At 43.5% G+C, this 27387-nt stretch overlaps 1 protein-coding gene across 1 annotated transcript; it reads right to left on the bottom strand.

Moving 5' to 3' along the window:
* Positions 1–1455: 1455 nt before the first annotated feature.
* On the bottom strand, positions 1456–25740 carry loxhd1a (lipoxygenase homology PLAT domains 1a). Its single transcript, XM_084034595.1, has 42 exons — positions 24957–25740; positions 22008–22122; positions 21759–21770; positions 20303–20383; positions 19243–19427; positions 18404–18502; positions 18074–18222; positions 17862–17985; positions 17449–17699; positions 17232–17367; positions 16986–17146; positions 16812–16898; positions 16498–16633; positions 16259–16413; positions 16006–16166; positions 15330–15406; positions 15030–15226; positions 14762–14954; positions 14505–14665; positions 14061–14394; positions 13777–13928; positions 13355–13488; positions 12848–13002; positions 12641–12745; positions 12422–12550; positions 12171–12338; positions 11889–12070; positions 11641–11757; positions 10905–11067; positions 10475–10629; positions 10154–10363; positions 9351–9477; positions 9011–9219; positions 8718–8903; positions 7772–7899; positions 7572–7689; positions 5548–5725; positions 3636–3821; positions 3141–3311; positions 2833–2962; positions 2482–2637; positions 1456–2050 (listed from the first exon to the last, which is right to left on the bottom strand). Exons 1-42 carry the CDS (start codon positions 25675–25677, stop codon positions 1570–1572), a joined length of 7275 nt encoding a protein of 2424 aa, XP_083890721.1. The 5' UTR covers positions 25678–25740; the 3' UTR covers positions 1456–1569.
* Positions 25741–27387: the final 1647 nt, after the last annotated feature.

Here is a 27387-nt window from a genome sequence, read left to right as displayed (position 1 = left end):
GTGGACAAACTGCAATGAAGTGATTTTTTTTTGTTTTGTTTTTGCACTCGTTTAAATATGGGAACCCTCTCACTGGCAAAAAAAAAAAAAAAAAGAAGTTAGTTTAGATCATTTTAATATTACCACTAGGAACTCTGGCTTTTATTTTTTACACTCTGCTTCTCACAAATGCACTATGGGTCTTTAATAACGATCATCTGTGAAGCATGTTCCTTCGCTTTAACTCTTTGTATCGATCTTTTTTTTTTTTCATACTCATCTCTCCGGTGTTTCTCTTCAGTTTTTTAGACCTATAAGCATAAACAAGTGCCTCGCTTTAAGTGTTAGGAGATATTTCCATATTACTGAAACCATTAATAACAATCAATCCATGAAGCCACCATGCCTTATTGGTCCCCATGCTTAATTGAAAGAGTGAGTCGTGAAGGAGCCGAGTCGTCATTTTGACGGGTGTCTATAAAAGCCATTACCCTAAAAAAAAAAAAAAAAAGTCAAAATGGAGTGTAACATACTGTGGAAATAGTTCTGACTATAAAGAGGCATGTTTCATCGTGGGCTTTACTAATACTTCAGTAATCCTTCTTTGGTTCCGTTTATCTTCTATCTCCGACTCTCTTCTTCTTCTTTTTTTATTTTACCGTCCGCCCCTCCTCTCAGAATCGATCCTGTTTCCTTTCAAGTCTGAAAGGAAGGCAAGGACTTTAAAGCACAACTTTTTTCTAAAAATGCATGTTTTCTCAGGTTTCAATATAGTCTCAATGGTTTAATAGTATATGGTGAAAATATATACAAAGAATATATCAGAAAAAAAAATAAAAAAGAATTTTGTTGCTGTTTGAAACTGAAAAAAAAAAAAAAAACTGAAGAGAAAATATCCCAAAAAGTGCCAGTGAAAGGGCTGCCGCCATCCTCGTATGAAATTCTGCTGTTTAGCTGTGACTGCGCAATGTTTTTTCAATATAGGATATTTTATCTGAAAATAGAACTATTTATCATTAATATTAAAGCAATAGCGCATTAATGGTGATGAGTGTGTTGATGAAGAAATGGATGAGCATATTATGGGTAAATGTTAGATTCACATGTGGTGGAATTTTGTACTTTATTTATTATTACTAATAATAATAATGATTTCAAAAGTTGCATTGCTAAACCCAAACTGTTGAGTTTTTAATTTTAATTTTATTTCATGGCTTGTATATTATCCTTTTGTATGTGCTCTTTTTGTAATAAATTGGATAAAATGGACAATTGCTTGTTTAAATGTGTTTTTATCCTGGAAGTTGGGATGTTGTGTGTGTGAATCACGCAGATTGAAAGCTGTATTGAGTATTGCAAAAGACTTTAATGTTTTATAAAACCTAAAATTATAACAATGACTGAACAGACCATCCCTGATATGAAACTTAAAAAGAATGGCACCTTCAGTTTCCTGACCCAGGAATACACTGTATTTCCAGGAATATCATTATCATCATTATAATGATGTATGAATGTAAAAATCTGTCTCCATTCCTGAGATATAAAAGCTGCCAGAGCATCTTTGTTCAGTACTTGAGGGGAGTTTTTCTAGTATTTGGGGTAGAAGACCCTGGCGATCTGCCCGTCGGCCCTCTTGGTGTCCAGCCACTTCCCACACAGGAAGATGGTGGTGACACCATTGGCCGTGTTGGTGACTTCTACACGATCCAGCAGCCAGCCGGGGCTCAGGCCAGAGTTGTCGTGCTCCACCCGCACTTTCTGCAGCTCGCCCATGTCCAGCATTTCCAGCAGGAAGCGGTCCGTCTGCTCGCGTTCGAAGAGGTTGCGAAACTTCTGCCGCAGCTGCCGGCAGCCCGAATCTCCGTTGGAGCCGTAGATGCTGATGAAGACGTTGGCGTCCGTGCCGGCCCCCTTCTCGTCCCCCGTGATGACGATGATCTCGTACTTGACGGGCACCAGGCTTCGAGCTTTGCTGGCGAAGCTCTCGATGGCCTTCGTGCACTCGAAGTTCAGGAAGTCGTCCCTCTTTGGAGAGAGGGGGACGGCGGCGTTGCAACTGAAAATGTACCTGGAGGTGACGAAACGGAACAATGAGCACGATCCGTCTCCAGCAAACGACTTGAATCACGCCGCCCCGTTCTCACTCCAGACACGTCAAACAACGCAGTTTGGTCAGGGCTCTCCTGACGCCAATTAAGCACTTATGTGTGACTCAGCCTCCCACGGCGTTATGACGTAGGAGAAGTGTGAAGTCGTCCAGACGGGACGACAGGAGGGGAAGTGGATGGGTCAAACAAGTACAGGACTGTGTCCAGGAGGTTCCTGTCCCGCGGGAAACTAAAAAGTAAAAATGATTTTGAACGAGCGACGGCAACCGTGCTCTTCTCCCGAAACCAAGATTTTGTCACAGTTTGAGGCTTTGTGCCACTGACCAAGCTGCGGCGTTCGACACACTGGTGTGAGAATGTGTCGGTCGCCGAGCAGCAGCTGATGACTTACTTGTTTCCCAGTTCTCTCTCCGTGACGACGACCTCCTCCACATGCCAGTAAACCTCCGCCTTCACTTTCTTTCCATCCTTGGGTGTGTGGCCCAGGCAGATGCCAACGATGTCCCCCAGGTTCTTGGATGAAAACTCAAACCTGTCAACGTTTCCCCTAAGAAGGGAGGAAAAGAAGCGCGTTGGAGGGAGTAGCCGTTTGCTCAAATTAGCCAAAGTCATCATCGTGGGTTGCTGCCGGTGGGATTATCATAATAAGTGTAGAGGCAGAATTAGAAGGAGAGAAAGCACATTTCTTTTAAGCTTTCTCAAGTAAACAAGTCGCAGCTCATTAAGTAAATCTTGTACCTACCGCAAGAACCGCTTCTTCTTCGAGGAGTTCTCCATTACAAATTCTTTTGAGCGGCCTTTCTTCCCCTCAAGTACAATCCAAGCATTTTCTTTGGTTTCTGTGTCTCCAGTTGTGATGCAGATTTCATACTCTACAAAAAAAAACATGGACAGTTAAAGTAGACAAGACTATCCTACTTTTCATGCTTCACATTAAACGTGTTGCAAAACACAGCGGGGCTTTTACTGTGAAGGGCCCACAGGAAGCACAATGCGTTTTAAATCTGAAACGATTACGACTTTTAAATGTGTCGTAGGCGCCGGCCTTACTCGTCTTCTCGTTCAGGTCCAAGTAGTCGTTGTTGGCGCACGCCAGTTCTCTCATTATCTGTCCGTCGTCGTCATTCTTGGCGAGCCAGCGGTCACATGGGAAGCGAAATGTTTTGTCCATGATCTCGTCCTTCACGTCGATATACTCCAAATGCCACCCCGGGGCCGGACCTGAGAGTAAGCAGTGATCACCAAACAACAAAAAGACGGTAAGTAAAAAATGTCAAGAGTGATGAAACAAGAGTGATGCAGCAGTCTTTTCAGGCCGAGGAGTAAAACGTTGTAAAAATCAGCAGCTCCATTAAGCCGTCATCTGTTCAGGTTTCATCTAAATCAGAGCGGAGGCTCGGACATCACTTCTGTGATGTCGGCCTAACGAATCTGTCCAGATTCCTCTCAGGTTGAGTGATTGTAACTCAACTGAACTCCATCCGTACAGCACCCTCTTTCCCCAGATTTAATGCAGACGGAGCGGCCGTTTATCGGAGGGCTGACCTGAGTTGTCGTGCCAGACTCGTACTTTGGAGAGCTCTCCCAGGCTGAGGATATCCGAGAAGCGGAACGTGTCCGCCTGCTTGCGCTCAAACTTGTTGGACTTGTTGCACTCTTTCAACGCCAGCGTCCCCGTGTCGCCGCTCTCGCCGAAAACGATGATCCACACGTTGGCGTCGGTGCCCGCCCCTGACGGCAACAGGAGAGAGTCGGTCATTTAGGAAGAAAATCATCACATTTCTGCTTCCCTTAAAACAAAAAACGTGTGTGATTAAACACTGGGCATCATTGTAATATTTCTAAATGCATCTTTTGTATTATTAACTCATAAAAATGTTAACTACAAAAGCTTGTACTTCTCTATGCAATGAGCAGCAGAGAAAGCCACGTTTTGTGACTCAGACAGCACATTTATAATCCCTCTATGGTTTGTTATTTCATTACAGAGTTAGAATAATAATGAATGTGTATTAGATGATGATGATGAGGCCAGTCTACAGCATGTTGTGTGTCCTCGTTCTGTGTGTCTGGACACGAAACTAGAAATCTGACATTTTAATTACCAGCCTTGTAGCTCTAATGAGCAGCACTAGCGTTAGCAACATTAGACATTTAGATATTAAGAACTCCTACTTGACATCCCAACCCTCTTGCACACTTATACATAGAGATCATTCCATACAGTTCCCAAAGGAGACCATTACTTTATGTGCAGCACCGCCTATGTAATGTGTGTGTGTGTGTGTTTGTGTGCATCAGCCTGGCTCATTATTCCTTTCAGAGCCTCAGTGGAGGAGCAGTGCTACATCTTAGCTTCCAGTAACAGCCGAGGGCAGAGGGCACTCCTTTGAAGTCGGCTCAGACTTCTCGCCACGCTATCGTATTGATCAGCAGCGCTACTGAGCTATAGAACACGCCGCATGAAGAAGAGAGGGAGCAACGCTGTGTGGAACGGTTTGTTTTTTCATTACGACGGCGGAGCCACGCATTAATTATTCCTCCTGAAAACCTTTGCACAAGGACAAGTCGGCTGAGGATGAGGAGCTGTGCAACATATCCATGAACTCAGCCTTGAGCCGTGGATAATGGTTGAAAGAATGTGATTACAGACGTAAATAGCCTCTACAAGGTTGTAGCGCTAATTTGGCATTACAGGGTGAGAGGTTCACTCATCTGAGAAATATCAAGCCACTATCATTTTATACTTGGCCATTTAAGCACCCGGCAGGTTACCCCTCAAGTGCCTTATTTTGAAAGCGTTCAGAAAAACAATCAAGACAGGTGATGGCGAGGCGGACCAAGGACACGACCTGACAGCTGAAATCTCTCATCTGACATCTGAGTCCCTCAGGATCCCCCAGGAAGAGCTGGAGGATGTTGGTGATGAAAGAGGATGTCTGAGCTGCTCTGCTCACTCGGAGCCTCCCTGGATCTGACCCGACGCTGACCCACAGATGAAAGGATGCATGATTATGTCTGCGCGCTTAACAAGTGGACTCGTGGATGCGCTCATCTGTTGAATATGTTTAAACTCTTCGGTTCCTCAGCCTCACGGGTCGGATGTTAACATTCAAAGTCGGTCTTTAAAGATGAATCCTTCTCGATGTACGCTCAAATAGCATTTAGACCCTTTAGATTAGCGGTTTCCAACCTGGGGGTCAGGGCCCTCCGAGGGGTCGCTGGATAATTAACAGCAGAACATTATCGCTGCAGAGAAAATTATTATATTTTCAGCCTTTTTCCCTCCTAATCTTTACATTTTGCATGTTAATTACTCAATCATTTCCTCCAGGCTACAAAAAAAAAGATGATTGATGTATGTATATGTGATAACATAAGCATAGAAATACAGCACACATCCAAAAAACAACCATCACACCACATTCAGGGTTTTCGACGGCTGCTGAGGACTTGCCTGCGCTGTCGCTGGTCTTGACCTGGATGATGTAGGTGGTGATCTCCACCATTAGCTCCTCGTCCACCACAGCAGCCATCTCGCAGATCATGGTCCTCTTTGGTCCACGCGTCCGGGAAAGCCACTCCTCATACGTGAACACAGACACCTCCTCGGTGGCCAGGTTACGCATGATCACCTGGAGTTAACACTTCAAATATAAATATCACACATACTTTTCTTTCTAATCCACTAAAGTGCAATAAAAATGACACCTAGTGTATGAATGCACTTCTTTCTAACCTAGACTTAAATATTTATAGTTATTGTTATGTATTGCAAAGGTTAATTGATGTCAGCTTTTGTGGAATAAACAAACATCCATTCCTAATAATATCCTGTACAAGAAAAATACCTTTAAAAAGGGAACATTTAGGTTGCATTTAGAGCAAAAATGGAGCTTTGAGCTAAATGCAGGTACAATATTCCACGTTCACCATCTTAGTTTAGCTATTAGCATCCTCTGGGCACAAGGAAGGTCATAACATCATGTCAATTCATCAAATAGTTGAGATATTACACTCTGAACCAAAGTGGTGGACCAATATCGTGGAAGAATGATTATACATCGTCATATTATGGACACTAATCTCTTACGAGTATGAACACAAACCCTGCCTCAGAATGTCTGATCATTAGTCCCGGGAAACATTTTATCACTCGACAAAGACCCGGCTCAGCCAGCCACGCTCGTATTACCTCTCCACTCTGCCTATTTATTTGGGCAGTTTACTATGCTGGCAGTCCGCCCGGTGCACTGTTGTGTCCTTTTTCAATACACAGACCCGGCAATCCATAAAGGCAGCACATCTGCTTGTGATGCTGAACACACAAGGCTCTGTGCGGGGTCAAGTCAAGGAGATGTTCGCAGTCGCCGAGTCCCAGGCACGGACGGACAGGGCTCGGTATTGTTCCTGACTGCTCGGCTGCTCTGCAGGCAACGGTGACTTTACCAGAGAAGACATTTGCATAGGAAATGTGTTCTGTTTCATCAAAGCGTTTGGCCTGAGACATCACACTGAGTTGGGAGGTGAGTAGTGATGCTGTCCTCACAGGGTCAGCCAAAGAGAGAAAGTACTGAAACATTTTGGGGAAACTATGTCTTATCAGTGCCAATATCGTAATATGCATAGTCCATCGATATCCACTGCATTAACACAAAGCACTTCACCCTAAAAGGACATTAAAAATCTCTCCTGAATACAGAAACACAAGGTGCTCTTCACTGTTTGTGATGCCAGAACTAAAAGTATGGTGAATAAATGTGGCCCTGCTGTGTGTGTGTCTTTGTGGGTGGGTGAATCATTGACCATTCTCCTGCAGGCAGGAATAGGTGTGTGTGTGTGTGTGTGATATAACAGATTGAATGATCCTGTGACCTCCAGCAAACACTGCCAGCGTAAAAACAAACCTGTGAGTGCTTTGTTCTATTGATTTTGGAAGAACTGTTCTGCTTTTTATGCTCCTGGTTTTATGCTTTATGGATGGCATCTGCAGTTCTTTCTTTGGATCCAATTAGCCCTTAACAAGAATAAAGGAAACTTGTGCATGATCAGCTCATTCCGGAGACCTGAACCCCCTCAAAGCTTTCCTTTTGCTGTAACCTTCTCCTGAACGTCTATCCGTCATTGTACTTCACCGATTTAGCATTGCACTCCTTTAAAATGGTCTAACTTATAATGGATATTGTCTTTCTTATTCATTGTATTGTTCTTCCTTTTCAATACCTGGTGCTTACATTACCCAGAATGCAACTTAATCACAAACAGTTCATTGTGATATAGTATAGCGGTGGCTAACTTTGCCTTGAGCTGATAGCTTCCTGCAGAGGTGAGGGGCAGGCTACAGAGCTCATTACTTTCTCCACACCCCCACATTTCTTTTGTTATTTGGAGCCTGAAAACTGTTTCCACATATGCAGCGGTTCCCCTGAAGACCTGTAAACGGACCGCGTAAAACCGAGTTCTCCTTTAAAGTGAGCTGACCTGATCCAGAAACCAGTCGGGTCGACTGCCGGAGCCGTCGATACGAAGCCTCATTTTCTTCAGCGGAGCGATGTCATCGATCTCCATGTTGAAAGTGTCCTCCTGGCCGCGCTCAAACCTGTCGTCCGCCACACAAACGTCACACAGTCTATAATCTGCAGCGTAACGAAACAGACTCTTTACTTACGCCGCGTGGCTACCTGTCCTCGTTCTTCTGCAGCAGCATCTCCTCCGTGCTGCCGTTGCCTCCAAACACACTCATGAAGATCAGGGTGTCCGTTCCTGCGTTCTGCACGTCTCCCGTCACTACGGTCACCTCGTAAATAATCTGACATGAAATATAAGACATTAGTAATCTTTACATACTCTAACCATCTCACACAAGCAGTATGACCTCTAAAATATACTAGATACTGTAACATATAGTTACATTTTTAATTATGAGGTTGACGGCAGTGCTGATAACATTTCTTAAATAATGGTAAGAAAGTATATGGAAAGCATGTTTTTACACTGATACATTTAAAGCATTTAAAATCATTTACAGTTGTAAAGCAATGATATTGTAATATAATAGTTGTCTTACTGTTTCTAATGTCACTAATTCACTGGCTAAAAGAAATAGATATGGAGACAGGACACAGCCCAGTCTGACATCTCTTCATAATAAGATATCCTGAGGAAGATACTGTTTGTTGTTTAGAATCTTTTAACATGATTATATAACTTTCACCCCATTTATTGAAGCGCCACCAAAGGTAAAGGGCTCAAACCTTTAATAACATAATCTAATTTTCTAACGCCGTCAAAGCCTCTCAAAATCAGCCAGAAGGACAACTTATTTTTAGATAAATCTGATGTTTACATACAACTGTTAGCATCTTCTTTTAAAAGAAGAGAAATAAGAGATACTTTTCCCATCTCATATATCTGAATGTTTGACTGGAAGGTGTTCTTTAATCTACTCAAATATGAAATTAATTAGAAATTCAATCTAAACCAAGAGATGCATCAGATTTAAAGTTACTAATTGGAAATAATTGGAGTCGTGCACCACTTTTCTTACAGCAGCCCCATTGGTTTCATTAGTAACCGTGGGAGATAGAATTAACTTAGACGCACGTTCTCAGCCCGACGCATACAAACCTGCTGGGAGATGGAAATGGCCTCTGCGTCCAGCACGTTGAACACTCTAGCAGTCAAACCATCTCCTCGATCCTTAGCCAGCCAGCACTTGCAAGCAAAGATATATTTGACCCCTTTGGTTGGCACAGCAACAGACAGCTCATCAACCAGCCAGCAGCTCTCAGGAGTGGCCCCATCATGCCCGAGCTGCAGGGAGGACAAGCAACAATCACTTCAAGCTACGTGGGTGTATTCTTCTGTGAGTGAATGTGTGTGTGGAGCGCACAATCATCCCTGAAACCCCCCTCCCTCACCTCAACCTTTTTGATCTCCCCCACATCTGAACCGTGGGACTGGAAGCTCTCCAGAGAGCCGGCCTCAAAGCCCTTCCTCTCGTCCGGCAGGTCCAGCCACAACCTCTGCGTCTGCGTGTGATTGGCCCCGATAATGATCACGTAAGCCCTGCTGGTGGTGCTCGCATCCCGCTCCAGTCCAGTGCAGATGGTGATGTGGTATGGTATGACTGCACAGGAAGGGCACAGCACTTATTCATTCATAAAGAGATTATATAAAAGATGTCTGTGTTAGAATATTAATGACAAACAGCCACAGAGCAGAGGATGAATCCAATTTGCTATTTTTTTTTTTTCTTACTCGGGAGCTCAACTTCTTCTTCCTTCTTCTTTTTGCTCTTTTTGTTCATGTTACTGTCGACACTCTTCAGTGTCACGGCTGAGTTTTTCTTTTTACTGTGTAGGCTCTCTCTAACTCCCTCGTAACCCTGAAAGAACACAACGCACACACAGTGATGCCGACAAACACGGATACATGCTGAGATCTATAGAAACACACAAAGTCTACTTGTGTTTAATAAGGCCGTGTGGATATATGAGCTTCCAGTGCAATGATATACATTACCATTAATAGCTATGGCAGCGATGTTTGTAATAAACCAGTTTGTACTCTAATTGCTAAGAGTCAGTTCAAACAAACAAACAAAAAGGTTGCAGTTTAATTTGTTTTTGACAACCTGCCAAACCACTGACGTTCCCATCAGCCTCAGCTGCGCTTTGTTTGTTTTAACGTAAGATAGTGAACACGGAAAACATTATTCCTGTCAAAACACAAGCATTTTAACGTTTGATGTTGTCAAGACATTAGCATTTAGCTCATCCTCACAGACACGTTGGCTGCAGAATGACAGTCTAGTTCAAATGTCATTTTTTTTAATTTCTTTTCAATGAAATAGTATAGAAACCTAAAAGCTAAGACATTTATGTTTTTCAACACATAGATCTAGTACATCACAGAGCTAGCATGACAAAAATGTGGATGAACTGACCCACAAGGTGCTTTACTATTTTTTATACTAATTTCTTGTGATTTAATATCTCCTTTCCCATTTGTACACGTGCCTTTAAAAGCTTTACATACACACAACCACACACAGACGTCACCTTAACATAGAAGACTCTCGCAATGCGTCGGTCCTCCTTCTTCCTGGACAGCCAGCGCTCACATAAGAAGAGAAAGACCTCCTCCGTGTCCACGTCAAGCACCTCCACCTGGTCCAAGTACCAGTCGGCACTCATCATACTGTTGTCGTGGTGGATTTTTATCTTGAAGACCTGTCCCAGGTCGACGGCCTCTATAGTGAACTTATCCACCTGTGGGGATAAAATATAATCATGTAGTTTCCATGATATTTTAGCTGTAGCTTATTTCTCTTTTATAAAGCTGCTCATTGTGTCACAAAATACACAAAAAGGCTTTCTTACAGATCCCCGTTCAAACTTGTTGCTGTTTGTCTCCGACTTGCTGAGTTTCCTCTCCCCGGTGTCCCCGAGGTCCCCGTAAATTGCGAGGAAGACGTTGGCGTCGGTGCCGCCTCCGTACACGTCGCCTGTCATTACTGACACTTTGTATGTGTGAGCTGTGGCGAGGACAATGACGACAGACAAGGGGCACATGGGCATCCGTTTGAGTGCAAAATAGACTGAAAAGAAAGCAATTTTCCATTGCTGTTTGGTGCCAGTTTCATAACAGAGGCTCACTCGGGGATTAGACAAAAGGCCCTGAAGGGAAAAGTGCCTTGTTTTCCTTGAAGACAGAACCACCAACAGAGTGATACAATCCTGCACACGTTTCTGCATCTTTGTGTGTGTAGATGCATGTGAATGTAAAGTGTGTCTGCGTGTGTTAACATACTCTCCAGGGCATCTTCCACCTCCACTTCGGTGACTTTTAGGCTTCCGTCTCGTGAAAGCTTCTCAGTGATGATGTCAGAGGGCACCAGCTCTCTCACCGTTTCTCCATCGTCCTCCGACTTGGCGAGCCAGCACTCACACGGGAAGATAACAGTCTCTGAACCCTACAGAGACAGAGAGAGAGAGACAGAGAGAGAGAGAGATTCATTTATTTGTTTGTGGTTTGGAGAATAATTAGTGCACACTGTCAGAAATCACAAGCTTGGATCACCCTCATGTATCTGTGAAGAGAACATCTCCACCTACTGACCACAAGTGTTTGTGTGTGTCACCAGTGGATGTGATACTAATATGTTGACAAAGAAAAATGTAAGTCAAAATATTTCAGATATTTCAGGCATGAAGGTACAAAAAAATCAGTATCAGGTGTTTTTTGAGGCGCTTGCATGTGATGTTGTAAAAATATGATTCATTGTTACAGATTAAAGTATATCAGTATATAATGTTTGTTTTTACAACCATAAAATGGTACTTACACATGTATGTGTATCTGTAATAATCAACCCACGATATAATACATAGTAATATTACACTTACTGGGGGCATTTTTGACACTTTAAATACATTTTGCTAATAATATGTAAGTTAGCTCAAGTAACATTTTCATCGTAGGTTCTTCACTTGCATTGGAGTATTTTTATTAAGTAAAGGATCTGTCTTCTGAAGGGAACCAGTACCTTTCCCTTCCTGAGCAGCCGTCGGATCTCCACTCTGTCCAGATGCCAGCCTGGGTTGACCCCGCGGTTGTCATGGCCGATACGGATCTTTTCAATTACGTCCCCCACATCTTCTAGCTGCACAGAGAACATTGCCAAATTAACACTGTATTCAGTATTGACTGATGGCCTCGCCGTTCTTCGCTCCTCGGCAGAGTTTGATTAATGCACCCGGTTCTCGTATTTATGACCGTACACCGTTATTGTACCTCGACAATAAACATGTCTTCAGCTCCTCTCTCAAAGTACATCCGCCGCTCCCTCTTGTTGACGCACAGAGACTCCTGCTGGGTGCACACCGCATCCCGCCCGTACAGGACAATGAAGACGTCTGCATCCGTGCCTGCTCCGAACACGTCACTCGTGAAGATTTTGATTTCATAAGGAACAACTACAAAATGAACAAGAATAAAAAAAAAAGACATAACCGATTATGTGCATCGAATGACAAATATCTTTATATTTGCAGGTGTGTTTTGTAGAGTCATTACATGGTGTGTAAAGCTCCGTTTGAAGAGAATTAGGGAAAAGGTCCCTGACGATGGCCCCGTCATCCTCCCCTTTATCCAGCCAGCGGCCGCAGGGGAAGTGCAGCTTCAGTCCGAGAGACGGGGCGTCGATCTCCACCCAGTCGAGGAACCAACCTGCTGATCCTCCGCCTTAAACCCAAATTACTGTGATCACATATGTAGGCTGGTTTTTAATTATTCACTGCACAGGTAGGGAGTCTCTCATACAGTACCACAGTTGTCATGTCCAACACGCAGCTTCTTCAGGGGTCCGATGTCCACAGCTTCCACGATGAACTCGTCGATCAAACCCCGCTCAAACTTATTCTTATGAGTCTTTGAAGCCTTCAGGTTAATTATCCCTATAGATTCACACACATCACAGAGTAATTCAATCACTTAAATACAAATGCACCCATATATAAATTCAGTGTGGAAGTCTGAAGTATTACCCGTGTCATCCTTGGTGCCGTACAGGATCATAAAGACATTAGCATCAGTTCCTGCGTACTTTTTGTCACCAGTTTTTATCCTCATTGTGTATGTTGTTGACATGGCTGTAATAACAAGAAACCAAAAGAAAATTAAACCGTGTGATTAGTATTCCTATTCATTTATTTAAAAAAAACAAATGTATTCAGCCATAATGCTGCCCTCACCTTTCTGTTCCAGACCAAGTGTGGCTTCAGAGTTTTCCTCGTCATCGTCATCATCCCCTTTCCTCATAAAGGCCTCGTCCACAGGAACTAACTCCCTGGCAAGCTGTCCATCATCCTCATCAACAGCCAGCCAGCGTTTACAAGGGAAAAAGTACCTAAAACACAACACATAATAAATAAATGCTGTATACACTCTGCACAATCAACACAATAGTCTGACTGTCAAGAAATACTTAAATGGCCATCTCTATTTACAGACAGGCTGCACCAGAATAACCAGATAGTACCATTTCACGCCACACAGTGGAGCTCTACAGACATGCTTTGTGCAAAACTCTGCCTGCTATGAAGGATGATGCCGTTTTGTGAAACCTTTGGCAATTATTTGGTGTCCGGAACAATATTTTTCTTATCAATGAAATAAATGACGATGACAACTGTTGGTTAAATTGTTCACAGTATTTTTTGTGAGGATCTGCTCCCCTTGCTAACGTCATCATGACTTACGTGGTGTCATCTTTGTTGTCTACAATTTCCACCCTATCCAAAAACCAGCCAGCGCTGGCCTGGCTGTTGTCATGTCGGATCCTCAGCTTCTTCAGGATCCCCAAGTCCACTGCTGTGATGTTGAAAATGTCCTCCTGGGTTACACGTGAGCAAACCAGTGAGAAAGGGTCAAGAAATGTCACATGTCTCCATTCAGCCGTCCTTATTACTTATTCACTGTATTAAACATACAAGGCACCCGAGAATTATCCAGGAAAACAGTATCAATGTTAACAATTATAAGCATATAAAACTTCCCTGAATGCACCGATCTTTATACTCAAGTATGAATCTTTTCATCTAACTCTCTCAGACGTTTATACTAACACTCAGATTATGACATGAAAATGAGCAGATCTAGAACTGACAGACACAAAGCATACCTGGCCTTTCTCAAATTTGTTCAGGTGATTTGCCTTCCTGAGCTGTCGCTCCCCCGTGTCTCCAATCTCCCCGTAGATGTCGACGTAAACATTGGCATCAGTCCCCGCCCCCCACATGGTCCCAGTAAACACATGAACCTCATACGAGTTCACTGAGAGAAAAACACACAAAGTCCACATCATGAGTGACATTTTAATGTTTCACCGCATGAATTCAAAATGTCACAAGTAAAAAACTATTTAGCCTCTGGAATCAAATGCATCACCAGTGCATTCATACTTACCCTCCAGGTCTTCGTTGTCCTCAGTCAGCAGCTCAACCACGATCTCTTTATCCTCCTCATCCCTGGCCAGCCAGCGGTGACAGGGGAACGTAAATGTCTCCACCACTTCCTGCAGCTCCTCCACTATCTCCACCTCCTCCTCCTCTTCTTTCTTCTTCTTCTTCTTGTCCTTCTTCTTGTCTTTCTTGGTGTCCTGCTTCTTCACCTCAACCTGCACCATAGCCATCTTCAGCCGCTTGATGTCCACCGTCTCCAGGAACCAGCCGTCTCCGATGCCCTTCCCGTCGTGGTAGATACGCATCTTGTAGATCTTGCCGACGTCCTGAGCCTCGATCTGGGTTGTGGGCGTGAAAACGGTGGTCAAACCGGGAGCTTGGAAACCGTGAAACAGAACTTAAATCTCCTGCATACATTGACATTACATGACACAGGCTTTATACAGACCCTGAAGATCTCAGTGGTGCCACGTTCAAAATTGTTGGAGCGACTCCTTAGTGCGAGAACTTCAGTTTTTCCATCATCTCCGTAGATCTGACAGAAGACATTGGCATTGGTGCCTCCTACACGCACGTCCTTTGTGACCACTGTTACTTCATAGTTGATCACTGTTAGAGAAGCAGAGCAAAGCCATATGACTTCAACTGAAAATCACTGTTTAAAAGAATGAATTCTGACCATAATGTGTGACCGTTTTGATTTACATATTTCGATATCCAAGATCTCACTGGGATAGATCTCAACCTCCACCTTCCCATCTGCCTCGTCTTTGCAGAGCCAGCGGTGGCTCGGGAACATGTACTGCCTCCCGTGAACTGGCACAGAGATCTGCACGCTGTCCAGAAACCACCCAGCCCGCAAGCCCTCGTTGGTGTGACCGATCAGGAGACGGTTGACCTGCAAGCACAGACGACATAAGACATACACACGGACGATACCTCCGTGAAGCACATTCACGTCTGCAGAACTTGCCTGTCCGATGTCAAAGGTGTCGATGGTAAAGATGTCAGTTCGTCCCGTCTCAAAGTAGTTCCTGAGGTCGTTGTCGGAAACCGCCAGTATCATCTTGCTGGTATCACCCTTCTCCCCATACAGCTTGACAAACACCCTGGAGTCTGAGCTGGCCCCACTCACGCTGCCCGTCTTGATTGCTATATGGTAGCTGACATCTTGGGAGGATGTGCAGACAGAAATTGATGTAATATGTTAGCATTTGTATGTTGTCCTTTTTTTAAACATGCTTAAGGTATCGTTGGTTATTTATGCACTCACTGAATAGACGTAGGCCATCTCCATCTGGAACTAACTCACGGACAATCTGTCCATCATCTTCATTACGGTCCAACCACCTGACGAAGACAAACGGAATCTTATAAACTAAAGGATGAGATCAACCCTCCCACCAAGATGTATAACGTAGAAATTATAAATCTGGAATCATATTCAGTTTTCACAAGAAATAGGGAGAAAATAAGACAGACGTTAAAATATATTGGGTGGAGCTATGCATTACAACAATTACATTTGGCAGGTCTAAGTTTATACAACATGCTATGCATTCCCAATTTAAAGACAGTCAGACGGACAGGAAGAGCCTCTTTCTAGGTGTAACACTGCACCACCGCCTTGCGGTTTGGCTCCAGTTACTAAAGCAGAGAGCTGGCTGACTGCTGTGCATTTAGTCCCCATTTGTAGCGGCAAAGTCATCCATCAGCTGTCTAACTACTTAAACACCTGCCACAGGGGAATTAGTGAATGTAAACACGGCCGTTTTAGTCGCTGGGCTGCTGGAGAAGCTGATATAAGGTAACAAAAACACGGTTATTTTAAGGTGGTTATACACCAAAGAAAACATACTTATAAATATTGTATTCCGTTTCTGCCATTAGATCCCCCTAAATGCTACTCATTGTTACGTTAAGTCACGAGTAAAGTGTTATTGCCTTGCCTGAAACAGGGGAACTCAGTGGCCAAACTCTCTGGCTGGCCCTCCTCCCGGACCATCACCTTATCAAGGAACCAGCCACAGCCTCCGCCGCGGCCATCGTGGCCGACGCGCACTTTCCGCACTTGGCCCAAGGACACGGCCTCAATGAGAAACTCGTCGTGCTGAGTGTAGACGGAGAGAACACTGTTGATGTTTCTACAGTGCATATACCGGGACAATTTAATTACGTTACGTGTATTTATGATGCCCTCACATTGCCCTTTTCAAATTTGTTGACATTGTTCTTGCTCATAAACATGAGTCTCTCCCCCGTGTCACCCAGGTCACCGATGACATTGAGGAAGACGCTGGCATCGGTGCCGCTGCCACCGACGTTGCCAGTGCAGATAGTAACACGATACTTTATCACTATCACAGGAAAGAAAACGTACATTATAACAGCTTGTGTGTATTTATGTCCAACCAGGCATGTGTCCTCAATGCATTTCTTACAGGGCAGCGGCTCTTCAATGAGCTCTCCGGTCGCTGGAAGCTCTCTCACGATCTCATTGTCGTCTTCGTTGATGTCCAGCCAACGGCCACATTCAAAGGAATAACTCTCCGTCGTTAACGTTTTGAGCAAAGTGACCTAGCGGAAAATCACAGCCTCATAAGTGATCTAAAATTCAGACAAATGAAGACGGAGATCCCGCCCCCTGCAAAACCATGTACAACGCAGCCTCAAGTGCACTTCATTTGCACCTTATTTGTCTTCTTTATTTCTGCGATGAGGTGCAAGATCAGACAGACAGAATGACAGGTCTCACCTTCGCTAAATGCCAGCCAGCGAATGGATGTCTTTTCTCATGCCAGATGCGCAGTTTCAGCAGTCTTCCCATCTCTGGCATTTCAATCTAGAAAGTTAAAATAACAACAGTAGATCAGTGTGTAAACAGGGCAATAAGCTGTGATGTGCTCAGTTCAACAGATGGAGGGCTTACCATGAATTTATCAAGCTGGCCCTGTTCAAAACTGTCTGAGTTGTTTTCCAGTCTGATCTCGTCAGACTTGCCCTTCTCCCCATAGATCTGCAGGAACACCTGGGCGTCTGTCCCGGCCCCCTTGACATCGGATGTCAAAATGCACAGGGACCATGGGTACTCTGGAGTAGAAGTAGAGTAGAAATGCTCTTAGTCAGAAGCTGGCATGTTTCCAGAGTCAGATATGATTTAATAACAGCCACCGACTCTTCTGTTTTTTCTGCCTGAGCGAGACCATCTCGTAGAGCTCCCTCTCAATCAGACCGTCCGCCTCGTCCTCGTCCAGCCACTTCCCGCAGGGAAACGTCTGCTCGATGCCGGTGAATGGACAGTAGATTACCACCTAGACGTGGAAACGGGTAGCTCAGTACGTGAATGACACTTTGAAAAGTCACTCTGATAACCAAATACAGAGGTGTAGTACCTTTTCACAGTACCATCCAGCCCCGACAGCCCCGTTGTCGTGTCCGATGGTGACCCTGCTGAGCGGGCTGATCAGTTCGCAAATCTCCACGTTGAAAATGTCAATGAGGCCGCGCTCGAAAGCACCGCCCTCTAGGAACACTTTGCCGCTGTTCTTCAAGCCCTTGGAGCCGTGCATGACTATGTGGATCTTAGAGTTTGTGCCGGCCCCCCTCACATCTCCGGTCATCACTTGTACGTTGTATACAATTCCTATGTAGATACAGGAAAATACCAACAACAAAAACATATATTATACACAGTAAAACTGAAATTAAATTAAATATTTCAGTTGTACAGTTTAACACTGTAATTCTAAAAAAAGAGGACATTTAAGTATATTTTTTGCAGTGAAATAACATGCGTTGTTCTCACCCATTGGTTGCACAGATCCAACCATCACATCTCTCTGTATTTTGCCATCACATTCATCCATGGCAAACCAGCGGTTAACTGGGAACTCATACACTTCTTTATTCCCCATGTCGTCAATCGCAACCTGGAGGGACACATTATGCAGCATGAGTGTTCTCATGCATGTGGTCACATCTGTAAAGATCAGGATTGCATGTGTAGACTGAACGTGCCTTATCTAGAAACCATCCAGCTGACGAGCCTCTGTTGTTGTGGCCGATGGTGATTTTCTTCAGCCGTCCCAGGTTTGGGGCCTCCACTGTGAACTTGTCCTCTGACCCGCGCTCAAAGTTGTCTTTGTCGCTGTCCAGTCGTCTCTCTCCTTTCATAATAAACAAAGCATTTTGGAACCGGCGTCAAACACCATAATAATCCCAATGAGGACATACAGTCATTACAGAAAGAATAAATATCATTTATATTTAATATTTGACGAAATTATCAGTTTACAAAGAGAACGTATCCTGTAAATAGGAATATACAGTAGGAATACACAGCCCTACCTGTGTCGCCATTCTCTCCAAAGATATTTAGGAAGACATCAGCATCAGTCCCACTTCCCTTCATGTCAGCAGTGAACACACTCACTATGTACTTATTTACTGAAAAACAGGAAGAATTACATACATAGCAGCAATATTTAATCACAATTAGTTGGACTTTTCTATTCTATCTATCATTCGGCAGGTGCCTTACAAATGCATACAGAGTTGATTTCCAAGTAAAATATTCATAACTGTGTGTGTGTGTGTGTGTGTGTGTGTGTGTGTGTGTGTGTGTGTGTGTGTGTGTGTGAACAGCAGTATCAGTCTTGACCACTCCCTCACAGCACAGTGTCCTCATGTCTTTCTATCTGAGCCTGGCTTCACAACGCTCTGCTTGACTGACTGCAGGAACTGAGATGTTAGATCACATTGCAACAAGAGGACACATGGGCTGGTTTACCGGAGGATTACGCCCTGATGGAATTAAATTACAAAAATGAAACCGCAACCAGATCTGTAGGCATTCAGACACCTTTGTGTGCAACTAAGTTGATAAAAAGACATGTGGGTTCTGTTAATTTGTCCTGAATTTGGGAAACAAATTCTGTCAAATTAATTCTAAGGAGATAATGACATCAGCATAAGTATAAGAGCTCTTAGACTGTCTGATTAGTTGTAAGCTATCAAGGCTTTAGCATACTGTATTTCATCTTAAAACTAGTCCCTTATTTTTTGAACCCAGTGGTTTCTCTGTAATGTGGTCTTGGCATTTTGAATTTGAAACAACTGTTGTTTCAGTTCAACCCTTGTGAACCTTTGTGTGCTTTGTGTTATGCGATTGTCCCGGAGTGACCTACATTTCGGGACGTCCATGGGGTTCATGCTGCCCAGCAGGTCCCTGACAAACAGGTTGTCAGCCTCCTCCCGACTCAGCCAGTTGTTGCAGGCGAAATAGAACCGCAGATGGGGCCGGTTCATGTCGGTCACCACCACCCGGTCCAAGAACCAGCTGGCGTTCATCCCTGTGTTGTCGTGCTCGATCCTGGGGAGTCAAGCGTCATAGGGTGACATGGATTCATCCTGCAGGCGACCACAGATGAGTGTCTCACATCACATACGCGAAATATATTACTTTTAAAGCTCAAGTGTCACGATGTGAGTTCATAACAGTGGAGAGAAACAGGAGAATTCAAACACAAAGCTTCCTGATTTGGATTAAAATCAGATTTTCATTAATTGTTATTGTACGTAGTCATTTGGGAGTATTTTGATGCCAGAAATGGCCTCCTGCCAACACTCGCACAATAAAGAGAAGAAAAATAATCCAAAATGGAAAATAATACTGTTTGCCAGCTCTCAAAAAAACCCTAACCCTCACACAATGTGTGAGATCTGGCAACCTAACCCTCACCCATAACTGTCAACCTAAATCTTGGAAGTAGGGGTTTGGCAATTGCAACTCAATGTCCACTCCACTTTCAAACACACGTTTCTCTTTCATTAGATGGACTTTATTCCAGTTATGGAGATGGTCAAAAAATGTAAAACATTCTGGGGGGTAAAAGCAACACTTCCACTCCCTGACTATGTGTGTATCCTGCACCTCATTTCACTGTTTATGTGTGGCGGCTGTTGCATAACTCCTCTAGAGTAAGACACTAAATCCCAACAGATGGGGCTTAACCTTCTGTCACTGGGTGAAATCTTTTGATGGCCAGCATCACAGTTGGAAAATAAGTGAGGAATGTTTCGGTTTGATCCTCTCTGTAAGCTGCTGTTATCCTGTGTGAGGTATACTTAAGCATAAACTGTGATGTTGTCAGGGAACTCTAGGGTATCTGCTGGACATTATATGAAATAGATTTAGATCAGTTATTATCACACGCTCAGCGCTGTGGGGGGTTTTCTGTACAGTACCTCAGCTTCTTCAGAGGCCCCACGTTGTGCGTTTTGATACGGAAAACATCCGTCTTATTCTTCTCAAACGCAGTCCGGCTTCTGTAAATTGAGGAAACATGAAAAAATGAATGAATTTGCGTGAAATCTAATTTGACTGCTATATGTGTTGTATGACAGAGAAAAAGAGAGATGCTCTACTTGATTGATAGAGATTATGGGGATGAAGCAACGCGGTCCAGGCAGACAACTGAACTGAACTCTGGAGCAGTAAATTACATCTCCTGACTGAATCGGCTTAGGGAACTCTGGTGGTCTCATGGCGGTTGTATAATGTGAAACCTCCTGAAGCGCCGGCCACTTCAACGATCCCGCCTCCTCGTGTGCTTCTACCCCTCGCAGAGACGAGCCGAGCCTGCGAGCACAGAGGACCCCCCTCTGCCGAGCACAGCGAATCAGACACCCTCTTTTCCATGCCTTTGTCTCTAACCCACATCGCCATCCGTTCTCATCTCCCTACAGTATTCAACCCACAAACAATGCCAAGGTGTTCCACGTTAAATCACCTGTAAGTCAATGATGATTATATGAAAAAGCAAACCCAATGCAAACTTTGGAATTCATGCAATCGGAATTTATGTTATGATCACAGTGAATTCCAAAGAGTTGCATTTTTAATCTGCCGCGATTGTTCAATCGGGCAAATATGCTTGGAGACATAGAAACCCTCCCTTACCTGTATCATGTTATAATGTTATAAGTTTCTATCATTACACAATACAGGCAGGACCTAATATATATCGGAGTAAGGTGAAACTCCTTGCTATGCAATATCTTCATTATATGTGGGTATTTCACCTGCTGAGCAACACAGCATGGAAATACTGGATGCATGGTATGTTGATGCTGTCTGAAGTGGATGACTGAGACCACCGCAAGGTGTGATTGACGTGGTCCAGTGTGTGCTTACAATAAGTTGGTATATCCTATACGCTGTCCAGGTAACCCTATCTGTCAATCAATGTGTGCAGAGATAAAGGGAGCCTGCTGCTGCTGCTAAGATCCCCTGAGAGTAATTTGATCATCCACAGAAATGACATTGGTGGTCTTCTTTCATTTGCCTCTGAATGGAAACGAAGACCGGCCATGTCACATAGTTCCTCCTTACTCCGGATATTCTGTGTCCGACATTTTAAACGACTGTATAGAGGAGAGATTCCCGCACCACAACAACTGAGCCTTTATGATCATGAGATGCTTCTCTGACAAAAAAAATAATGTTTTAGGCGGATACGGTTTTGACAAACAGGTCAAAGGATCCTTGCTGTGCAAACTGATTTTGTATTCATTCATGGGATCCACAGGCATCAGGTTCATGTTGAACAGGAATGCTCCCCCATACAGGTTTATATACACAATACAACTCAACACAAGGGCAGATTCATAAACATCCTCTGGTAGACTGATTAGAAAATACCTCTTTTCTGTGCTGAAGGATCAGAAAGGAATAGAAAAGGTTAAAAGTTAACAGCTGACATTGAAAAAGCATTAAAACTAGCTAAGTTTACTAATTATACTAATGACATCCAATTTCGACACATAAAACCTTGTAATAGGTGAAATAAGTCAGAGCAGTGCACGTTATTGAGACAGTATTTTGAGTCTTACATATTTATCAAAGCGTACTATAACACGATGACATCATCATAAACCCTTTTGAACCCACTTGCTTGCCAGGTGAACCTTGGGTGTGACGCCAAAGTCTCCAAAAAGGGTGACAAACACATTAGCATCCGTCCCAGCTCCCTTCACGTCACCAGTGATGGCGACCACCTCGTACACTGAAAGAGAGAGGATAGTGGATATTTGACAGGGAAGGAGAGAAGAAAATAAGTGTCCAGTCGTCCGTGTTGCACTAAACATCACAACTCTGAAATAATGAGAGCACGTAAAGGCAATAAATTCTCTAAGCTCCACCAAGAACTTAATAATTGTAATAATAAAAAGGTTGACGAAAAGGACAAATACAAAGTCACATCCTCTGACAGTGCCCAATAATCTATAAACATTAGGGAGCGTTATGTTTCCTTCCATGCAGCGTTGCCAGGGAATTCAATGCGGCGAATCTGCAGGGAATCCGTGTCTGGTGCGATACGCCAGACAAACCTCTCTCACATTTCACAAACGTGTCTCTTCTGCTGAACGAGCCACCGAGTTGATGGAAAGGTAAACAGGATGAAAACTCAGCAGTCTGTAAAATCTCCATCTCAGTTTGTGGCATCTAAGGTGTTGTATGCGGGGGGAAATGTCAGCCATAATATTTGGTAGAGACACTGATGTTTCCAGGAGGATGATGCTTACTGACTTTGTTGATGCTCTGACCTTTTAAGTTAAACACCTATTGGAATCGATTATCTGGAAATTTGGCGCAGACATTCATGCATGTACTGTATCACTTTGATGGCATGCAGTCGTTTCAACAAGTGCAATCATCAGGACAATTTCAATGCATTTATTATAGTTAAATTATTCGACTGCATACCTGCTAAACTAATGACTTTCCTGTCAGCCTCAGCTATTTTGTTTCGCTGACAGAACTAAGATAGAGGAATATCACATGTAAAACATTATAGGCAGCTAAACACCTGCATGTTAGCGTTGTAAACATGTTAGCATGTTAGCTGCGAGCATGGCTGTAGACTCTTGTAAGATGATGTGTAGGCTTGTGCTTGTGGCTCTACTTATAACATGCATCATGGTCTGTGTGAGTCACTTTTCATTGAGGATGCACTGATACAGATTTCAGGCCAAAACTGATTCTAAGAGTTGGATCAAGTAACGTGGCCATCAATTGATTCAGTGTTTATATACTATAATAAGTCAATACGTTTTGACCAATTTGTTGCTGCATTAAAAATGGATCACAATTGAATTGTAATTTCTCTTAACTGAATTTAGTTTATTTAGTTGCTGGTGTATGATTGATTATATTATTAATAAATAACAATTCAGTGAATTTTATATTTGCTACAGTTTCACAAAGTTCGTTAAGCTGCTTATTAATAACACGGGTATCAGATTGATACTCGGTATTGGCCGATACCCAAAGCCCAGGTTTTTGGTATCAGAATCAGGACTGAAAATGCCAGATTAGTGCATCCCAGCTTTTCTCTCAACTTCTGTCACCAAGCATCCACTGAGCTCACTCCTTGCACAACACAATCTGAATTTTCTTTGTTGAGGAAATTTAAAACACACCTGTGAAACAGCCTGTCTTTGAGTTACAACATTAAATCTTCAGGAGGAGATTAGTCAGCGATTGGCTGTTGCCTGTGACTCAATAGCTTAGCTTATACAGTGGTAACTCGATAGTCCCCGTTACACTACTGCACGCAAATATAAACTCCTGTGGTCTCCTGTGGTTATGTAAGATGGACTGGACAGGCCGGACTTTAAGGTATAGGACATTGTCTGGGACCCTGAGTGAAACTTAATCAGGGAGAAACAATTTAGAATAAAGTGGTGTGGAGTCTCAGCAGGGGTCGTTTCAAAGAGCTTGCAGACTTGAGTTCACTGGTAACCGGGGCGAAAACTGTGTGGACTGAAGGACTAAATATGGTGATTTAAAAACATCCATAAAATAATGCATAAATGAACTGAAAGTAGCGGATTAATTGAATGAGGGAGACACGCAGAAGAAGCAGAGACCAAAGACACTGACAGATTACCCGAAACATCCAGGGGACCTGATAAAGAGCAATTTGACCAAAGATACCGATAGGGACATGGATATCTAATTAACAGTGGGCAGAGCTATTAAAGGTGGATTAAAGAGAAAGAGAGACACCTGATAGAATCAGATAGGCTGAGCCTTGATAAACTCCTGGGAGTGTCAGAGACCTGAGTGAACCATTTAAGTAAGAAGTACAAGTACACACAGTCAGGTGTCACCGCCTCTGATGCTAAATAATGATACTTGCCGCTCCTTTCATAATCTGCACAAAGATCAGGAGCTGAAAGCACATGTCAGCAGCTGCATTATGGTAGCAATTATCTGGCAGGGAAAATGCCAGAAAATACACTGTAATGTCACATTTGTACATTTCTCTCTCTCTCTCAACTTGATGAGGGTAAAGTTATAAAAAAGCTTTTAAACTCAAGACGTTTTATGTGCAATTCCCTCAGTCAAAATACATTTGAACACAGCCGACTGCTACACTTTCCAAACTGTCATTTACGGCCATCCTGTCTCATAAGAACTACAAATGTGTTTTGTCAGGTAACATTAAAGTAAGTTTAGTAATAAATCATTTACAGTATTTACCAAATATTTTCTCTTCTACTTAATGTCTCTTTTCCTCTCTTTAAGAAAGCTCCTCTGGCTCCCAGCGCTGCCTCCCGGCCCCGGTGGTTCTCCCGGCCCCGGAGACTGGGCCGGCACCCAGCACCTGTCTGCCCCCGAGCTTCTGTTTGGCTCCATTCATGTGTAACATAACTGAGCTTTCACCCAACAGCAATCACAGAGGGATTCCCCCGGGGTGCTCCTGTTCTGAGCTGCAGGAAACCTGTACTCAAGACTTCACCAGTTGGGACACTCCAACAGGTAATCCAGTACTCACCTGACACACACAACATGTGTGGCTCCTCTGTTTGTTTTGCAATGTCAAACCCTTACCTTTCTTCTTGTAGTATTCATCCTCGTATCCATCAGATGAGTCTGTGTGATAGTTCAGCAGCTCATTCTGGTAGATCACGCCATAGTCTACCTGTTTGTTTTTGGATTTTTTCCCCTTTTTCTTTTTATCTTCATCACTGTCCACAGACCCCTTCTTCGCCTTCTTCTTTTTCTTCTTCTTCGAGTCCTCCTCCTCTCCCTGCTCCTCGATCAAGGGCTCCTCATCACCATCATTGTGAGACTTCTTCTTCTTTCCATCTTTCGACTTCTTATCCTTGGATCCCATCTCCTTCTTTCTCTCTGGATTCTCCGAGGAGGATTTCTTCTTCTTCTTCTTCTTTTCCTCCTTCGCTGCCTCAGTCACTTCCTCTTTGAGCTCCTCTGGTTTCTCCTTTTTGGAATTGGTTGTGGGCTCATTATTGTTCTGCTCACCCTCATTTTCAATCACAGCACCAGCTTCAACATCGTCCTCTGCTTTCTTCTTCTTCTTTCTCTCTTTTACTTTTTCACCCTCTTTTTTATCCTTCTCTTTCTCTGAGGTGTCCTGATTCTCAGAGCTCTCTGCGTTCTTGTGTTTCTTACGACTCTTCTCTCCTTTTGTGGTGTCCCCCTTGGCCACACCATCGCTCGTCTGCTTTAATTTTGGCTCCGTTTCCTCCACTTCGTCATCAACTTCTTCGGTTTCTTCTGAAGCTGTGGATTTTTTCTGTTTCGACGGCATCTTTAATTCATCCACTTCCCTGGCCTTTAGTTTCGTAAGTGCTGCTTTGGGTTTCTAATGGTGAAAGACAATTCATTTGACCCTTGGCTGCAGAGAGGTTGTGGGATAGTGGGGTTCAGAGCAGCATGGGTGTGCACCGCCGCAGGTATACGGACTCAGGACATGCAGAAGGTGCAATGGCAACCAGGACGTCTCCTACCTGGGCTGTATATGGCTATATGACTAACAGACACTGTACTCATGAAAAATTACCGTCATCTCAGCACTCACGTGACCCACGGGAGAAAGCCTCGTGAAAAAGGAGCCTTGCACCGAGAACTTATCCTCTCTGCCACGGCACTCTCCATTATTCATGGTGTTAGGATCGCTTTACGAGCCGGGGGCGTCTCGCTTTTAGCTGCAGTCACACACACAGACAGACAGATAGACAGACAGACACGCATAAACACCCAACTCTGCCGTCTCTAACAGCAACACCACTTTGTTTACTCTAGAATGTGTAGCAATTGTGTAAATCACATTGAAGTAAAAGAAATGCATGACTGACAACCTATTGACTGTATCTTATGATTTACCATGGATGAGTAAATATCCATGCAGCAATGATTTCTTCCTTCCAGCGAATTTCAGTGTCCACACCTAAAGGGATAGTACGGCCTTTTGATGCACTAATGCAGCAGCCGTTCAGAATGGGCTTTTATTTTAAAATCACAAATTAAGATATTTCTCACAAAAATATTAAATTACTTTTCAAATATTGCGAGTTACAATATATCAAAATATACAGCTTCATATGAGAATTAAAGCCATACATTTAAATAATGTTATATTGTGTTGTTACCGTCTCTCTCTCTATTTATGTACAGTGGTTGTAAATATTAAAAAAAACATTTTTGTTTCTTAACATTACATTGGGGAGACCTGCCCAGAAATATATCATTGTTAATAATAATTAAGTACTGTTAGAATAACAGGAATAATATAGAAAATTTAGCAGGTGGTTTTCCACCACCATAAAACAACTCAAAGGAGAATTAGCGAGCTTGCTAGCTAGCTAACTAGGCAACCACAAAAACTAGTAGGAATGTAACAATTACATTTCCATTCACTCACTCACAAAGTACATCGATATAACAGATGAGTGACAACTTTGTCCGGCTGAAAGCAGTGTAGCATGAGAGCGTACTTGAATTAGCTTGCTTTGCGAGCTAGATAACTAGCAGGGTAACTTGAAACTTTGAAGTCTGCCACACACTTCGTGTTTGGGTAGCGGGAAAACATGATTCGATAGCTGGCTTACACAAGGCTCTCAATATGGCAACAGTCGGCGGCTAGCAACAAACAGTGCTTACAGCAGGGGCAGTATTAAGCGGAAGTAGCATTAACCGCAGTATGGGTGGCAGCCGTTAGCTACCAGCCGTTAGTTTGGAGTCATTAGCTAGCAGGCGTTAGCTTGGAGTCATTGGCAAGATGCCTAGCTAGCCGCCGTTAGCTTGGAGTCATCGGCTAGCAGCCGTTAGCTTGGAGTCATTGGCTAGTAGCCGTTAGCTAGCAGCCATTAGCTTGGAGTCATTAGCTGTTAGCACACACACAAACCATTGTAGCAAAAAGTTAGTCGCAAAAACTTACACAACTTTAGTGGCAAATGGATGAGTGGCGCTGATATCCGGTCGAGCTCGTGGACCCCAACAAAGTGACGTTATCCAGGTC

Source organism: Eutrigla gurnardus (assembly GCF_963514095.1).
Source record: "Eutrigla gurnardus genome assembly, chromosome: 19".
NCBI classification, from domain to species: Eukaryota; Metazoa; Chordata; class Actinopteri; order Perciformes; family Triglidae; genus Eutrigla; species Eutrigla gurnardus.
The sequence above is the reverse complement of the archived record's forward strand: the minus strand, read 5'-3'. Positions and strand labels throughout refer to the sequence as shown.